This window comes from Tachypleus tridentatus, chromosome 6, assembly GCF_004210375.1.
Source record: "Tachypleus tridentatus isolate NWPU-2018 chromosome 6, ASM421037v1, whole genome shotgun sequence".
NCBI lineage: Eukaryota > Metazoa > Arthropoda > Merostomata > Xiphosura > Limulidae > Tachypleus > Tachypleus tridentatus.
Genome location: NC_134830.1, coordinates 59,304,971 through 59,322,945, shown reverse-complemented (window position 1 = coordinate 59,322,945; position 17,975 = coordinate 59,304,971). Strand labels below are relative to the sequence as shown.

Genomic DNA, 17,975 nt, shown 5'->3' with positions numbered 1-17,975 from the left:
CGTGTTGATAGTAAGTTGTAAAACCAAAGTATACTGATGATAAAAGTTTAAGAGTAAAACTAGCTATGATCAATACAAAAACAAATATTACCTGCCCAAGATCTCCTCTTTTTATTGCTTCCAGTTTACTGGCAGCTATGTCTACAGCTTTGACAGTGTCTGTTCCTTTAACCTCTATAATGCTGGAATCAGGCATTACAACAAAAATCCTATTTTGCCGTCTTCCATGCCAATTAGTAGCTCCTTCTTCTTCTGGTGGCAAGCCCATTCTTGATGTCCAAATACTTCGTTGGATCAACGATGGATATTTTGGTGGCCTTCCTCGTTTTCTTTTTATAACTGGCTGTTGGATTAATTCTTCAGAATCACTTTTCTGACCTGGAGCAAACTGAGCAGCATCATCAAAGAACTTGTAATCTTTTGAGATATACTGAGGATATTTACGAGGTCTTCCTCGTTTTCTCTTTAAAAATGATGCTGGTGTTCCTAAACGTTGTTCTTGGGTGGTTTCTGACAATCCCTCAGTAAAATCAACTGCTTGATTTTCATCTACAGTAGTATGTTGAACCACACGCATAATTGACTCTGTTTTTGGTGGTCGACCTCTTCTCTTGTGAGGTCCAATAATGACATGTTGTCGTCTTATACTGCCTTGCAGTCCCAGTCTTCCCCTGCCTCTCCTCTGGCTTTGAGCTGAGCCCTGAACAACAGATATCATCACAGGTCCAGAAGGCTGTGTTAATAACCTAGTATTATCCTCTACATTTGATGTGTCTTCTAGTGTTTTTTCAGACTCTTCTATCCCTACCAATCCACTACGCCAAATTCCTATTCCACGTTTCAATCCTCTAATTCTTCCACGTCTGCCTCTACTGGGCCATAACCCTCTCTGGGATAGCCCAACACTTGTTCTAAAGTCACCTATGCCACAGTGGAAACTTCTACCCAAATAACTAGTCCTAGTCCTAGGCCTACCTCTTCCACGAATTGTTATCCCATGAAAAAAACTACGAGGTTGATTTTGGAAAAACGATTTAGGTTTTCTTCCAGGTTTCTTCTTCAAAGAATCAGGAAGGTTTTGAATACTGTAAAACATCCGTAGACGGTCTAGTTTGCTTGGGAAATTTCTCATTCCACGATATCTTCCACTGTGACCAAACAAACCAGATCTGTAGCTCTCAGGTAAAAGAAAAGAAAATGGTTTCCTATGAAAATTTTCCAGTAACTGCAATCTATCCACCACTGGTTCTTTCTTTTGTAAATTATTGTCTTCATCAGACTTATGTAAAGAATCATTTGAGATAACATCATAATCTTCATCTTCATCCTCCCATTCACTGCCTGATGAATCTTCCAAAAACCGTCTATGAAGAATTTTATTTTCATTATCTGCCCAAATTCTTTCAAGTTTTTTTGTGTTTTGAATCCTGCGACAAACAGATTTGATAAAATTTCTTGCAGCAAGGCTAGTGGAACGTCTACTCCGACCCTCACTTTCTGAAGAAATCAACTGTTCTGTATCAGTGATGCTTTCTTCTTTAGTACTTGCTACTGTGTTTCCATTTTTGTCAAGCTCTTTGAAACTGAAACTTTCATTACTATCTCCTCCCAATGATGAATTATTTGCTTTAGATATGGAATTTGAATTAATTATTGATTTCAATCCATGAAAGGATTTCCGTTTGTTCATTATAGACAGTTTTTGTTTCATTTTTGTAATTCGTCCTCCTTGAAATTTCTCTGTATCATTTTTTCTAGGCCTCCCAACATTTCTGCTTCCTTTAGGACGACCCCTACCTGGCCTTTTCTCCAACTGCTGCAAGCCAATTTGCTTGTAAAAAGTGTTCTTTTTTACTAATATTTCTTGTTTGCTTTCTTTATTTTCATTTTCTATCATGGTACCATCAGATAAAGCTTGAGAATTTTGAACTGAATCTTGTGTTTTGAATGGTTCTTCCACTTCTTGGTCCACTTCAGGATCAGTATCTTTTGAAGCTTTAAACTTTTTCCATGCAGATTTTTTTTTTATTAATTCCCTGATTTCTTGTTCAACATCAATGTTTTCCTGAGTAGTGTGAGGTTCAGGAGGTTGGATTTCTTCGAGAGTACAGCTTTCACTGGTTGTTTCCTGGACTTCTCCATTCTCTTCAACTTCTTTTGAAGAATCCTAGAAAAGACAGTATAATAAAGTGCAATTGACATGCTTCAATAAAATTCAAAACTCACTGAAATTTTAAAAACTCATTAAAATTAAGAATTATAATAAATAAACATGGAACCTGAGAATGACTTTTTAAAAGTAAAACACAAGCACAAACCATAGGACAGGACTGCCATACTTTGCATGTTACATTCACAATGATTACACAAAATAAATGTTTTTCATGAAAAGTGATTCCTACCAGATTTGAGGTTAACAAGTGAAAGGAAAGGAGAATGGTTCAAAAGCTAGTAGACCCACCTTGCTGAAAATACATTTCCTGTGATAAATATGCGTAAATATTTTCCACTGATTTTTTATCTTTCAAGTAGGTTTTCTCTTTCACTTGTTTTATTTATTTGTATAAAAAAATCATACAAGAAAAAATTCTACATAAAGTTGTTTCTGTGTATTCCTAGCTTCATTAAAACTTCTTCATTCAAGAGTCACACAGAACCTTCCTTGAAAAGAACTGAAAAAAGTGTACTGTGTCAAATCACATGATGAATATGGTATGTTTAAAGTAATCAGGTAATTTGTGTCACTTTTGTTGTTTACACCAACACTGAAAAAAAAATCTAATGATCTAATATTCCATAAAAAGATTTACTTAAGGCTTGAAACTAACTTTTATAGCTACTAGGAAATGTTTGCCAATTATTTTCAAAGTTACTGACAGAAGTGCCAGTGAAAAAAGAATTCTATTTCAAAACCAACATCATTACCATTCATTTATGACAAATTTTCCTGACATAGCTTATAAACATGTGTGTCCCCTGCACTTTAACTGTTTAAGAAGTTTATTAAAGTCTGATCTGTGAAGTTTTTAAATGGATAACTACTATTTGTTGACTGCTTTTTGTGGCTGCCACTTTACTTGTTATTCAAACCTGCTGACACTAATTCTCATAAACTGATCTCTAGCACTCATATCAAAACTACAGTGCTAATCACTCTTTATTCTCTTCATGGTGCAAAAGTCCTCATAGCTTGTAATAGATGGGGGGTAAATGTTATAAAGATGCAGTACTTTCAAAATGTTCTGAAGGTCATCTCTATTTAACATAACCAAATGCTGTCACACAGACAGATGGTGAGACTGCCTGATGTATGTCTTCACTTATATCCAATCCCATACTGTATCAACCACAGTTTTGTAAAGTATGATGTTGAACTTGTTTCTTTTATCACAAAGATGAAGATTCTGGTGGGGGAAGTACTTTTGGTCAAGCGTAAAAAGAAGCATGGTCTAGTATAACCATGCCAACAAGTACAGTGATGTATGTTCACTGAAGCAACAAGAGAACTTTACTTGTTTCTTTGGAAACATCCCTTAGTGAGAACATGGACGAACAAATATAAACTCTATAAAGTCCATGCACCATTTCTCTGTCTTCACTAGGCATTCTGTTATCATCAGAAAATGATTTATTGTCCACAATAATGATTTGCTAGTTATTTAGAAGGTTGGAAAGTTGCTTAACTTGTCCCACTGGCTGTGCTGACCTTAAAGATCCACTCTTACATTATTTCTGCTACTCATTTTCTTCTTTAATCCTATACAAAGAATTTTATAAATTGATAAATGGATATCACAATGCTAACTACTGTACTTCTGTATTCCAACCTATGAAACATTTAAACATGCCAAGGTACATCTATTATCAACAGTGTGCTCATATACACCTCAAGTCAGAATTGAAACTTGTACCATTAGCCCATAGAAAAATCAACTCCAGTGCTTCTAGAATATGTTGATACATGACATATTTTACATCCAATAGCCTAAGGTAAGCTGTATAAAGATACAAATTTTTAATTATCCAGATATTTGTGACATTTGTCAGTTTTGACTGTAGTACCATCAATTATCAAAAAAAAGAATTCAGTGGTGTATAGTTGTTAAGATTATTCACTGTGCACAGTACTGGGAACTTTACTGGTGAATGTCCTACACATCTTACCATTGCAATCGATTTTATTCATTGAAATGTCACTGTCTTTTTACAATTCTATTACTTTCAGTAAACGTTCTCTCACTAGTTACTAACTAGTAAGAAATCTTAAATTTGTGTTAATTTCTGAGTTAAGTTTTCACAGACATTATTCTATATTTCTGTTTCTACCTCCTGTGAGTATCAGACTCCACACGTTGTTCTACCAAGTCCTTTTTAACATTGCTGGTACCAACATATTGTGCTGTGTAATCATGGAAATATTGTTAAGAGACTTAACAGTCAAATAAGCTCAATAATATTTAACTTGCCCATCCTAATTTTTTTTTTATTGTAAACAATCAATTTTCAATTCTGTAACAAATTTGTGGATAGTTTTCACATGTCAGGAAGTGCCTAATCTTTCTCTTGGAACAGTTGGTAAGACTTTTTTTACATTCTCACAATAAACAAAAATTTATGAAACTTGGTGAAAACTTTTTAAATGTTATCTAGTTTTGACATGAAAAATAAAATATGTTTAGTATATGTGTCATTTCTTAGGTTATAAAGCTTTTGAAAAAGAATTAAAACATTTCATTAAGCTATAGATTTTCCATTTTCTATCAAGCATCAAAAAATATCATTTTATATACACAATCAGTATTCACTTGATATTCATTAAAATATTTATTTTGAAACTTTTAGTTTACTTTTTCAAGCAGTTGACTATATGAATCTTTCAAATATTGCAAGATTAGTACCAGTGACTACCTTTAAAAATGGTACAGTTATCAGGTGTTGCAGCATGATATTTTGACAAGCTTTTGGCAGAGATTTATTTATATGCAACAATTATCTGATTTTCAATAATTAAAATGTTATTTCATTTGTTTGTGTTGTTTTATTTTTATTACACAGAACTGAAAAATAATTTCAATGACAAAAAAAGAAAGAAAAAGGGATTTCTAAATAGTTTGTCACAGCAAGTCTAGCCTACCATGCTTGTTAATATACCATCAAATTTTAGATCTATGTTTGTGTTAAATGTTGTGCATGTAGCCAACTGTGGTTTAAAACCAATCTGAATAATAATTATCAACTAGCAATAAGTGTTAAGAGTCCAATGATGATTATTGGTTATATAACAAACCCACTGGCAATTTGCCAACTAATCACTGCTTGTTATAAAGCCCTGTTATCATGATCTACTGTCAAACAAGATATTGAGAAAATTTTATGAATGATGTCAATTAGAATAACAACTGGCCAAATACTCTAACATTTTAATCAACTCCAGTTCCCAATATATCTTGAAAGAAGTTTACTGACTTGGTTCAGATCTCAACTAGTATATTCAATGCATTTACAGTAGGCTTTACACCTTTTTTAGTATATAAAAAAGTGATATCAAAAATTTAAAAAAATCCATTTGAAATAATTCACTTAATAATCAAGTAGCCAAATTCTTATAGAATTATTCAACAGATTTGTAATAAGTTAACTAACCTCTACTTCCAGTTTAATTATTTTAACAGGTTCAGGAGATGCTGTCCTCTCTCGCATGCGTTTTCTTGCTGTCTTGGTAACACTGCTAACAGATTCATTATAAACTACTTCCTCCCTGTCTTTTATGTTGGATATTTTGGTGCTTTTGGAAAGATGTACAGGAGATTCAACCTTTTCTCTGAAGTTCCTGACAGGAGAATTTGTCATTTTATTAGCAGAGTCTAAGGAAGTCTTCTCTCTCGTTTTTCTATCTAAAATTTTTCCTTTCCCTTCTAACTTCTTCTGATTCTCAAACTCTTCAATCAAGTTCTTACTGAGGATATTCTCTTCTGGTTCCCAGCAGTTTTCAGAACTAATTAACATTTTTACAGGTATTAATGATTTAAAAACAGACACAGTAAGTTTTACAATTAACCAAAATTTTAAGCCTTAAAATTTAAGCTTCCAGTGATTATGATTGGCTTTCTCAAGTTTAACATAAATACAAAAGCATGGAATAATGTAAATGTTAAAAGTATTTTAATGGCTTAAAACTGGTTTTCTTTCAACAATACTCAGTGATAGTTCACACAGACTTTAAAACAGGAAATTCAAAGATTCTAGAATCTTGCTATTCAGGATTAATATAGTTTTCCAGACATTTCTCTCTATCAGATGTACAGTGGAATTGCAACAGTTTAAGGCCACTTGAAGTAATTTTATTTTTCTTGTGATTTTTAAGTTAAACTGATTATTTTATAAATAATGTTTTTTTAATTAAACAAAAATTTAGAATTTTTCCAGTACTATGCCTTAAAAACAGCCATTTTTCCCATGACTTTCAATAACATTTTTATAGTTCATTTTCTGACTTTCTAGGATTTTAAGCACCTGTGCAAACCCTGCTTAGTGTTTCTTACATATAGTGATGGGTAACAGTTCATATTTACCTTAATTTCCTTTTAATGCTGTTGATCAGAATTCCATTTTATCAAGTGTATTATAAATTGTTTTATTTTCATCACTTATTTGTATCTGTTATTGAGCTTTTAACCTATTCAATCAGTTATGTAGCCATATAGTGTAAAACACTGAGAAACAGTAAAAGCATTAACTAGAAATGCAACTCCTAAGCTTGCACTGACATAAACAAGTTTTCAACCAACTTTTATGCCAAGTCCAGCTTTTCAATAATTATCATTTATTTTCAATACCTAAGGAATTTTTGTACGTTTTTGAGTAACATAAAAATTTTTCTATCAAATAAATAGTTTGCTCTCAAAACTTATCATATTCAATAACATTAAATATTCTTTCCTGATGTCTTCTCATAGAAGAATATTCCTATAGCTTTTAAATGGTCATAATATAACACATAAAGCTCTTAAGAATGAAAAAACTGTCAAAAGAAGCAAAACACTTCCAAGATATGTTGTTTGTTCATAAGTTTTGTAAATTTTGTATTAGAATCCTTTGTTTTCTGTTCCGAAAACTTTCACTAATTACTTTCTCAGTTAATGTGTATAAACTGATTTGTCATTTCAACATAACACAGATAAAGTTTTTGTTACAAAAGATGCATAAAATTAAATGCTAAAATTATAAATATCTGCCTAAAGTAATGGCTTGGTTTATTAGTTCACAATTTGTTTTTTGTTTCTTTTATAAATTTCTCTTTTTATGGCTATGTGAAAGTTTCAAGTTTGATTTACACAGAGAATCAAACCAATGATTTTTTTCCTCTAAAATTAAGGTCTGCAGTTCTAAGGTAGTTTCAACAATTCTTTTTTCACTGTTCCAAGTAAAAACATACCACCAGAAATATCTATACAAAACCAAATTTAATTTCAGAAATAAATAAATTACACAAGTTTTATTCTTCTAAGCCTAAAATACATATTCACACGGCTAGAACACCTACTCAAATATAAGTAAACAGTGTAATAACCAATTTAAGATGACTTTCCTCATTATCTAAAAATACTCAAACTACTGGGTTTCATTTATAATGGAACGTTTTTTTATAAACTTACATATTAACTCTATGTTACAACCATTTAGAATTATTAGTGTATTTATTACTCTATATTTACTACATATAGACTAATAACTAAACTAATAATTCTAAATGGTTGTACAACACTCTGCTGAATTCCTCTTCCACTACTTGGTAGACCTTGCGTTACTTACTCTGGGTACCCTTTCCATTTTAATAAATATTCAAGCTGTCCGTTGTGGAACCTCTTTCCTAGTACTTTTTCCACCTGATACACACGATTAATCTGTAAAACATTCATCTTCTTATTACACTTTTACATTCAATCCAGACTAAATCAAAGCTCAGCATATCACATTCAAGTTATTTTACAACATAATAAATATCCTTTGGTTAGACTGTAATAACCACAGACTGTTGTGTTAAACATCCAAGTAACATACGGCATTAATAATGTTTATTTTTTAACAGTTAGTAACTTGTTAAATATTTAGGTTTTCACACATTCTTATCACTAAATTGGTGAATTAAATTCTTTATAAAAACACTTACTGTCAGTTCTGCACATAATTTCAGTAAACACTTCTTCTTCATTCTACCTGGACCACCAAATTTCTTCTTGTCCTAAAACAAAAACAACCAATTGTACATAAACACCAAAAACCTCAAATAACAGTTGTCACTATGCAGAAATCTAATAAAAAAAAACTACCTAATCTGTGGTGTGTGTGCACTTACTACGTATACCATATGTAAAGTGCCATGATAGTGCAGTCATCAGATATCTTTTGAATGAGAAAAAATAAAACATGTTCATTTATCATGAACATAACATGAGTCTTATTGTGGCCCTAAATGTTAGATATATCTAAACTTTAACAAATAATCAAATATGAAAGAAACCAACTCACCAAACACATGACACATTCACCACAATCTTCTTGACGTAAACAACCTTCACACTCTCCACAGAATGGTTTGGAACTTTTCTGTGGCACACCAGGTGACTTTGTCTCCTATAAGTAATAAAAAAATATGTTTATCATACAGACTATCAAATGCTTTTAGCTGTTATATACACGTGTATGTGTGCATGCATTCATATAGAATTTCTTCCATGTTTAATATTATTTCATGCACCAAGAATATATAAACAAACAGGTATAATGATGGTCATTATTGATTACAAGTCCAAAAATACTAAAAAAAGACTAATTTGGTCACATTATAAAACCTACATAGGATTCACTACTGAAATTTTATCATAACAAAACTGTGCAACAACTATGGAGCACTTATTAAATGTAGATTGACAGGGCTTCTACCACTAACACCTTTCACAATGATATTTGCATGCTGCACATCTGTTTCAAGTCATTAACACTAGCTTCAGTTGACTCAATTATTGTAAATGACCAGTAAAATATCAAAATAAACCAAAGGCATTCCAATTTTCAATATGACCAAAAGTAACAAAAATAATCCAAAACAAGTTTAGGAATAATTAAAATAACCGCTTTACATAAATAAAAACAAGCAACAATAGTATATGGTCCATAAAATCAATGGCTTGAAGAACATCCAAAAAGACTACTTTATTCAACTAGGATCTTCAAGTCCAAATGAAGAGAGCAGATGTTCAAGAAAAACATCCAGTTGGGATGACACCAACATTCAAATATATCACTATGAAATTGATCCAACACATTCTTAAAGTAAGAACTATTTAATATTCATGGAGTTTGAATAATCAACAGAACTATTTGTTTAACATGGAAAAGTGCAGCTAAAAAAAAAAGTTACATGGGATAATAGATTATGCATTTAAACTATTCAGTTGTAAGAGCAAAATGTGCTAACACTCAAAACATTTTCAATATAAAAAGTTAGGTTATTTCTTTACCTTCTGTTGAGTTTTGTTTCCATCTCCTCCATGACCCTAACACAGAGTATGATTTATGAAAAACAAAACAAGTACATTTTCCGTTAAAAAAAAAGATAATTAAATACAAAAGGTTACTGGTGGTGCTGTTATTGTTAATTAACACTAAGATTTGGACTATGAAATCATAAATCTGAAATCCAATAAAATTCAGCCTTTGTATACCTGAAATTCTAAGGTAACGTACACATTAGTTTAGGAACACGTGTGGGGATGTTTTCTGCTCCAGATGTGACAAATACTGCCTAAACTCATGGCAATATGAAGAGGAAACACTATAGTACACTATTTTAATACGAAATAACCAATGGATGATCTATAAGTAGCTTCTACTTTGCATTTGAGCAGAATAACAATCTTGACCACATTGCCCTATTAGGTACAAGATTTTGGAGGGAAGAATGAAAGAGATAATAGTGCAGAGGTTACAAAAAGATCAGTCAATAGTTCCACTGATAATCCAAATAAAAATCTGTGGTGCCAGTTACTAATGTTAAGAGAAGACAAACAACCCAGAATACAAAACAAAACATGAATGAAACACTAGTTTGCCACCCTAAATAATTACTACTACCTCTTACTAACCAAGGTAGTCATAACATTAAGAGTAGGGGAGAACATACCCACATTCTTATGCCTGTGTAAAATAATTTTTTTTAAAAAGTGTCAATACATTTATGTCTGATTTTTTGTCGTTGTTGTTGGTACTGTAGATACTTAGAGAGTGTTGATACCTTTAAGCATGGACCTCATGAATCTGTTGTATATACATATTTATCCACATAACTACATGCACTACATACATATATTTATATAGATAACACACAAACAGAAAGTTTTAATGATATTTCTCACGTCACACTGAGGACAAAAGAAAATGCAAACCACCAGAAAGTGCTGCAAGTAATCTGATGGATATAAAGAGAAATTTTACACAATTTCAACCACACAATGGACCAGCTTATATACAGAAGTAATCTGATGGGTATAAACATAAATTTTACACAATTTCAACCACACAATGGACTGACTTACACACAGAAGGGAAGAAGAAATTATCTTAAAAGATTTACTGTTAAATACTTTATTACACTCTGATACTGAATTTCCACTTCTACTTGAACTTTCATAAAATTTATTTCTGGTTTTGATATTAAATACTATGCATTTTCTAATTTACCAATTTATTTCAATTCTAACACCATACAAGATCTTACTGTTGCACCTGTTTTTAAGCAATGTGTTATATGCATAAATCTAAGTTGCATACTTTAAACATATATCACATTACTATTTTAATAAAGATTTCACAGACTCTCAGAATATACCACATATACTGTGATAACCTGTATTTAACATTACTGTTTGTATAATAATTAGTCTTCCATACTTATCTCTATCTTTCATGTTACCTACACAAAAAACATGTTTTAAAAAAATCACATTTGTAACAAAAAGTTACGAGTTCATAAAAAATGTATATTATTGATTTTAATTAAAACACAAACCATATGCACAGGTGTTGAAGAAAGTTTCCGAGGAAAGGAAATATCAATTTTCGACTTAATTTTTTCTTGCTGCAAGGCTAACATTTTTGGGGTTAACTTAGAGATTCTAACTTGTCGTTCACTAGCCACAGAACTTTTCACAGCACTATCCACAGATGAAGACTGTTTCATACCAGCTTTCAAAGGTGCAGACCCCTTTGCAGTATTAGATGCAGGTGGTGCCTTTTTTACTGAAGAAACCATAACTGAAGGTTTTTTAATAGCATGTGACTGGACCATTGTGCCTTCAGCTTTAGGTTTCTGGCTACTGCTATGTTTCTCTGCTTGAATAAAAACAGCTATATTAACAAATACATATAAAGTTGCAGATCATTTGTTCTGAATAAAGAACAGCAAATAATAGCAAATAAACATATAGTTTCATAACGTTTCAAACATAGCTAGATAAAACAACTACTCTTGTAGAATGTTTTTATTTGTGTGTAGTGAACTGACTTAAGGTACAGGTAATACTGAATAAATTTGCACAAAAATCACATTCTACAAGTTTACATTATAGGGTATTATAAACACTAATGTATAATATGAATAAAATTTTGATAGTATAAAGGATAGCTATTTCCTTTTTTGTTTTAGGTAAGTATATACACGAAGTGTTATCCAAGGAGAATGTAATATATTTATAATAAATAACACAACAGCTATATCTGTACACTTTCCTGTCTTAACCATCTAAATTTTCTTGTGGTAATATTACATAGAAGAAAACTTAGCTGTATTAAATTCAAATTTTCTGCACAGAAATGTTTTGTTAGTTACAGTTGCTAAATGCAACTTTTTATTATTACATCTGGTCACCAACTTTCCAGAATGTTCCAACTATTTTTAACCACAGCATATGGGCTCACATAATAGCTCTGAGTTTTTCATGTGCAATCCTTTAGCTTATAGCTTCATTATCTCTTGACTGATTTGAGATCTAATAAAAGTTTTGGACTCAGAAGGTCAAACACTTTTGACTGATGTATTTGACCACATCTGAAGTCTCGTAGGTTAATTTACTCTAATCCTGCCTTAAAAAAAATCAAATTGTGCAGCTGTTGAGGATTCTCTCTTATTTGCAAACTCAGTATCAGAATAGTCTCTACCTGTGATCTAGGTTGCAAATACATACATACACACGTTTGTGTGTATACATATATAATGAAAACAATGAATTGTTAAGTTTCTTCTCTTCTGGTTTGTCACTACTAAGCTACAAAGCTGGCAATCAGTGGATTTTGTAACCAATTTATTTCCAGGCTGTTTAATTTATTACATTCAACTAATACACTATTCTCCACACATTAAGTACACAAGCAACGTTGCCATGTTGAAATGTGGGTCTGAAGTTCAGTGGTTTATGCCCAATATTTTGGTGCCAAGGGTGGGTTACAAAAGTGATGCTTAAATCCCATCATTTGATTAGAGTAGCCTGTAAGCTTGTAATAGATGATGCTTACTAGCCACTTCCTTCTATTTACCACATCAAAATTATGGATAGCTAGTTCAGACAGTTCTCAAATTGCTTTGCACAAATTCAAGAAAACTAACAACATTCATAAAGTGCATTAATGATGGGTAATTATATGTTATATTTGTTAGTATAATGTCCATATAATTTAACCTATTTCAGGATTTTTTCTCTAATGGTCAGATTTGTGTTATTTTACATACATAAAGTTGGTAATTATTTCATCTTTGTGTCAATCCCACAAAAATACAGATTTATAAAGTACTGAATAAGTAGGTCTAAGGTATTCATAAAACAATGTTTAGTAGAAACTAAATGAATGAAATTTAGGGCCTAACTGCACAAAATAATTACAGTTGCAATTCAGACTTTAATAATGTAATGCAACCAAATAAGCATTTTTTTCAATGAATTATGCATTTCATAAATGCATTCTTTGTTGTTAAATATGAAATACTTATACACTTCTTTCTTAGTCATCGTGACATTTAGGCCAGTTATCTACAAGTTTTTGTGTGCAATACTGTAGTACTCTGGTTTGGTACCACACTGTGTGATTCCAGAATGTTTTTTTTAAATACAAACTGCTAGGGAAAAATTTTAATTTATATCTCTGAACAAAGATAACATTCTGCATAAATTTGTGTTTGAGGACAAACAAACATAATACTTAAATTTCAATTACTAGATTAGTAGGAATAGTCAAAAATAGTTATAATCAGAAACCCTAATTTCAATTAGTTGAGTTTTGTGAGTTGTGAGACAAATTGATTGAGTTGAATTAATCAAAAACATTAATTCTGAACAGCTGATTAATTTTGTGACATTAATTGGTTTAACCAGAATATCAAATACAGGTTAGCGGGAGCAATCAAAAGGGTAATAACTGGAAACATTAATTTAATCAGTCAATTATTTTCTTGAATTAATCATAAGCTAGATAACTGGATAGTTGAAATGATCAAAAACAGAAGGTAATTATTTTCTTAACATTAATCAATGTAATCTATGCTTATGGGTATTAATTAATTAATTGTATTGTCCAGCTCTACTAAGCAAACAGCTTGTTATGCCGTTCACTGTGTTGAACAGCTTTATAATGATAAAATACTCAATTATCTACAAGTATATAACATTCTGTTTATTTTAAAGCTAAAAGTACATCGTAGCAAGGACAAAAAAATGTGGTCTACTGCTCAGTGTCACAAGCATTCAGTTATTACAATTAAAAATAAGGTTTAGAAAGAACTCACAGTATATAATATGAATCACTCAATGACTTTCAGTAAAAGAAACAGTAAAATAAAACAAGAGACAGTGAATTAAATAACAACACAGAAAGACAAACTGAACTTTCCATCTCTGCAGCACAGAACCACTTACCTTGAGAAGAAAAAGTGAATCGCTTTCTTGGCTGACAACCAATACTCTTGTGGTTAATAAAGGCAGTAAGTGTGTGAAAAACTGATCCACAACGCCCACATTTCAGGTGATCTGCACATAAAAGCATCACATGTTCTTCTTCATTACCTCAAAGGTACTAATTTATACTGTTGTACTATGACCAAAGATATACTATGGTAACATTTTCACATATAATAAGCACTTAACATTCTTGTATGTAATAGCACAAGATTTTTTATAGCACAGTAAAACATACACTCTCACTTTCATTACTATTAAGAATGACATTAATAAGCCTATAAAAATTGTTTATTGTACATTTAATAAAGCTGCAATCAACAAGTTTCTCAGCACATAACTTCATATGAGACAGAAATTGATTTATCAGCAAGCAGGTTCCTAAGTATCTAAATGAAAAATATGAAATACAAATTAGGGCTTGAAAAATACAATAGTTACAGCACAGACAACTTGAATACATAACAAATATGAAATATACAATGTAAATACAACAGCTGTAGTGTTTACACACTGTACAGTACATTTATATATAAAGAAAAGTTACATGCACAACAAAATAGCCATATTATTCCTAAATTTCTTTTCCAAGTAAAATCCCACATTTCACCCCCATATATATAACTCTTCCTGATAATTTTATCTTAACACATCACCTTAGCTTGTAATCTAGTAATAAAAATGATAACCAAATAAGGATACTAGAACCTAATAGTAGATAATGAAATGCAGCACTGCTGGTTGTATAAAAAAAGTGATCTAACCTATCATCACATATATTGAATTTTATAGCTATTATCAGATAAAATAACATTGAGTAACTCACCAGAAATTTGTTAAAATATGTCAAAGACCTACATAGCTAAGTTGAGTGAGTTGCTTACAATATGCAGGCCCTAAGATAAAAAAGGGAGGGGAGAGGGCAACAACAACATCAGTTAACCTTCTTTATCTCATGTTTAAATTCCCTAGCCCTGTATGCAATGATTGCATACACTAAGCCTTCCTCTATAGTTTTTTTACAAGTTAAATCAAATTCTTAAAGTCTCACAAAAGCACAATGAAAAGTATATCATTTTCACTTGTTATGGTTAGTGCATATTTTTTTTCCATTATCAAGTCTCCTTTAATACTGTGTGTTTACAAAAAATAAATAAAAAATCAAACTATTTTCTTTTATTTTAAAATTTTGATAAAACACATCAAAAAAACAAATTCTGTGGTACCACTCTTGGTTCACTTTACTTAATCTTTCCACAAAACCCACCATATTGCAATCAACTGCATTCCTATTTTAAGAGGCACTTTAGGACCAGGATTTCCAAAATACATTTTATCTTCCTTTTTCCCTAAAACTGCTGAAACAAATTTAAACATTTTAAATGAGTAAATACTAGAATAATAATCAATCTGTTACCAAATTATAGGTACGGTTAAGAACATAGGTGTTCTTAATTGTCAAAGTTCTTAATATTTCTTGCCCACGTTGACTGACCTAAGACCACAAGTGATACACAAACACAACTTTTAAACACTACCTTAACATTCTGAGGCACTTAAACTTTTCTAACTGCTCTAACATTCAGACTACAGCTTTTGTAACAAAAAGAAAAAAATTCAGCCAGTGTCACATTTGATGAATTGGGAAGTAAGGAGCACATTATAAGACATATGACTCAACAATTCTGATAAGGTGAAGTCCAAAAGACCCTTGTATAGCAAAGAATGATGCAGCTGCCAAAGTTCCTGTCATATACTGTCCACAAGAACTGATTTGAAACCATCACTGACACTGCCTTATGCATACAGCTACATTCCTCTTTCCATTAGCTTCCCTTCACATTCCCCACAAAAGCTTTTTACTCATTGTACACCCCTCACATACACTTAATCTCTTACACGTTCTTCAATATGTATATTACTACCTACCCATCCCACTTGTAATCTTTTCTTCTCTTGCCTCATCTGACCTAGCAGTTGATGTAGATGCTCTTCTCTGCAGTTCCACTTTATTTTGGGGACCATAAGGCAATGAATGTCTTTTTATGGGTTTCTTTTTAGATGTTGGAATGGAATGCTTTGTTCCTGCCATCATGCTAAAGGATACTCATTTCAATTCCTGAAATTTTTTTATAATAAACATCTTTCACTCTATATATCATTTTAAAAAATTCAAGTGTACAGTATTTATGAATACAAGATTTCATGGGCATTAAAAAACTTTAAATAATTTCTGACAAATTCACTTAAAATTAAAAACTGGAAATATTATCTTATGAAAGAAAACAATTAAACAATGTCATTTTTCAAATATTAAGTGAACAGAACAACATCTGTATAAACCCAGGATAAACTGATAAAAATAACTAATGAGAACTTGGAGAAATATGGCTGAATTTAGTAACTGGTTCTTCATTTGTTTAAAGAATTTGGCAGTATAAATTAACCTTGCTGTGTCAAATCTTTTTAATGTAACATATTTTATAAAATTATATTTTTCCATATTTCACTCTTCTAGCATTTCACATTTAAATTACTGAATATAAATACACTAATGTATTACAAATTACAGCAAAGATCATGAGATAATAACAATAAAAAAAAAAGTTCAGAAAATGTGAAAACAGTTTATTTATTGTTCAGATGTTAACTAAATACAAATATCATCACAACTTATTACCAAATATTTTTCAGTAAGTTAATATCAGTAATTCTTTGAAACTACAAGACACGTTTGAATGCATTAATATTTATAAACTGAATCCTGTTATACAAAACATAATGCTTTCAATTTAATTGTGGTACAAATTTGTTTTGGCTATAATTAGATATTTAAAAAAGTTATAATATTATTCCAAATATAATTTCAATATTCACCTTATAAATTGAAATATTAACAGTAATAAATCATTTTATGTAAAACAACGTTTTATTATTATTAATTACTTAATGTCAAAGTTATGGTGTCACTAGACGTCGCCTGATACTAGTGATATTAAAAATAATGTACTATTGGGACACGTAAATTGCGATGAATTTGTTCTTAATTCGAGCAAAAAAATTTATACAGTTCCACTAGTACCAGTTCCTTCAAGACTCGTCTTTCGCACGAACACACAAATAATTTAGGATCTTCTTGAGTAATGTAAAGGCAGTATTTATTTAGTATGTTATGACGAATTAAACGTTCGCGATAAAACAATTTACATAACTTGGGGTTTCGGTCGACATGTTCGTCATTAAAGAGTGGGTGATTTCTATATAGTCAACAAAAAACATATACAACTGTACTGTTATTTAATGGCAAAACGCTCATTTAAGTTATTTAAACTGTACACTTTTTTGCAGCATGTTTGGCCTTCGTTTTAAATTGAATCTAAAATAAGCGCTCTTTGTTTGAATACAGATACTCTTCTGCCAGTGGCGCCCTCGTTGGGACTACAATTCGCGCCTAAGAAAATGGCAGCAACCGCTTAAACGTTTTCTAAAATTAGGGTTCACATTTCGTTAAAACTACCTAAACTAACATCATTATTACTGCTTCAATATGTATCTTTGAAAAACTGCAGTTAGAAAGAAATATCATTTTGTTAAAAATATATATATTTTAAGAAGTAAATATATACGTTTAGAAAATAAAATACTGCGCAATTCACTTACCACACCTTACTCAAACAACTTCAATCTCGCACAAGCAAGAAAGTTATCCTTAGGTGGCGCTATAGCTCGCTGAAAAAAACATGCTCTGTGACGTATTAATTCGTATGACGTATGCGATTATTTTAGTTTCTATGCATTGTGATGGTCCCACGAATATGGAGGTGGTGCTGTTTAAGGTGAAAGTGGCATGTTGGAAAATATTACCATAAGATTATAACCATGTATTATATAACTAAAGTACAACGATGTAGATCATGACTGAAAAATTTCAGAAAACGTACAGTTAGATACTTCAGTATTGAATTTTGCAAT

General features: G+C 31.2%; 1 protein-coding gene across 2 annotated transcripts in view; it reads right to left on the bottom strand.

Annotated features, from left to right (window-relative positions):
• Window positions 1-17,722, bottom strand: part of LOC143252622 (uncharacterized) — a 39,535-nt gene extending 21,813 nt beyond the window's left edge. The window contains exons 1-9 of one of the 2 annotated variants that reach the window (XM_076505026.1): window positions 17,664-17,722; window positions 15,933-16,122; window positions 13,965-14,075; window positions 11,069-11,391; window positions 8,530-8,634; window positions 8,171-8,242; window positions 7,813-7,904; window positions 5,644-5,995; window positions 92-2,167 (exon numbers count right to left, since the gene is read on the bottom strand). In XM_076505026.1, the coding sequence (XP_076361141.1) occupies window positions 92-2,167; window positions 5,644-5,995; window positions 7,813-7,904; window positions 8,171-8,242; window positions 8,530-8,634; window positions 11,069-11,391; window positions 13,965-14,075; window positions 15,933-16,098 (3,297 nt within the window). In that variant the 5' untranslated portion in view covers window positions 16,099-16,122; window positions 17,664-17,722. The remainder of the gene's footprint in view (window positions 1-91; window positions 2,168-5,643; window positions 5,996-7,812; window positions 7,905-8,170; window positions 8,243-8,529; window positions 8,635-11,068; window positions 11,392-13,964; window positions 14,076-15,932; window positions 16,123-17,663) is intronic. The other variant, XM_076505027.1, reaches the window with a different exon arrangement.
• Between the last annotated feature and the right edge of the window lie 253 nt (window positions 17,723-17,975).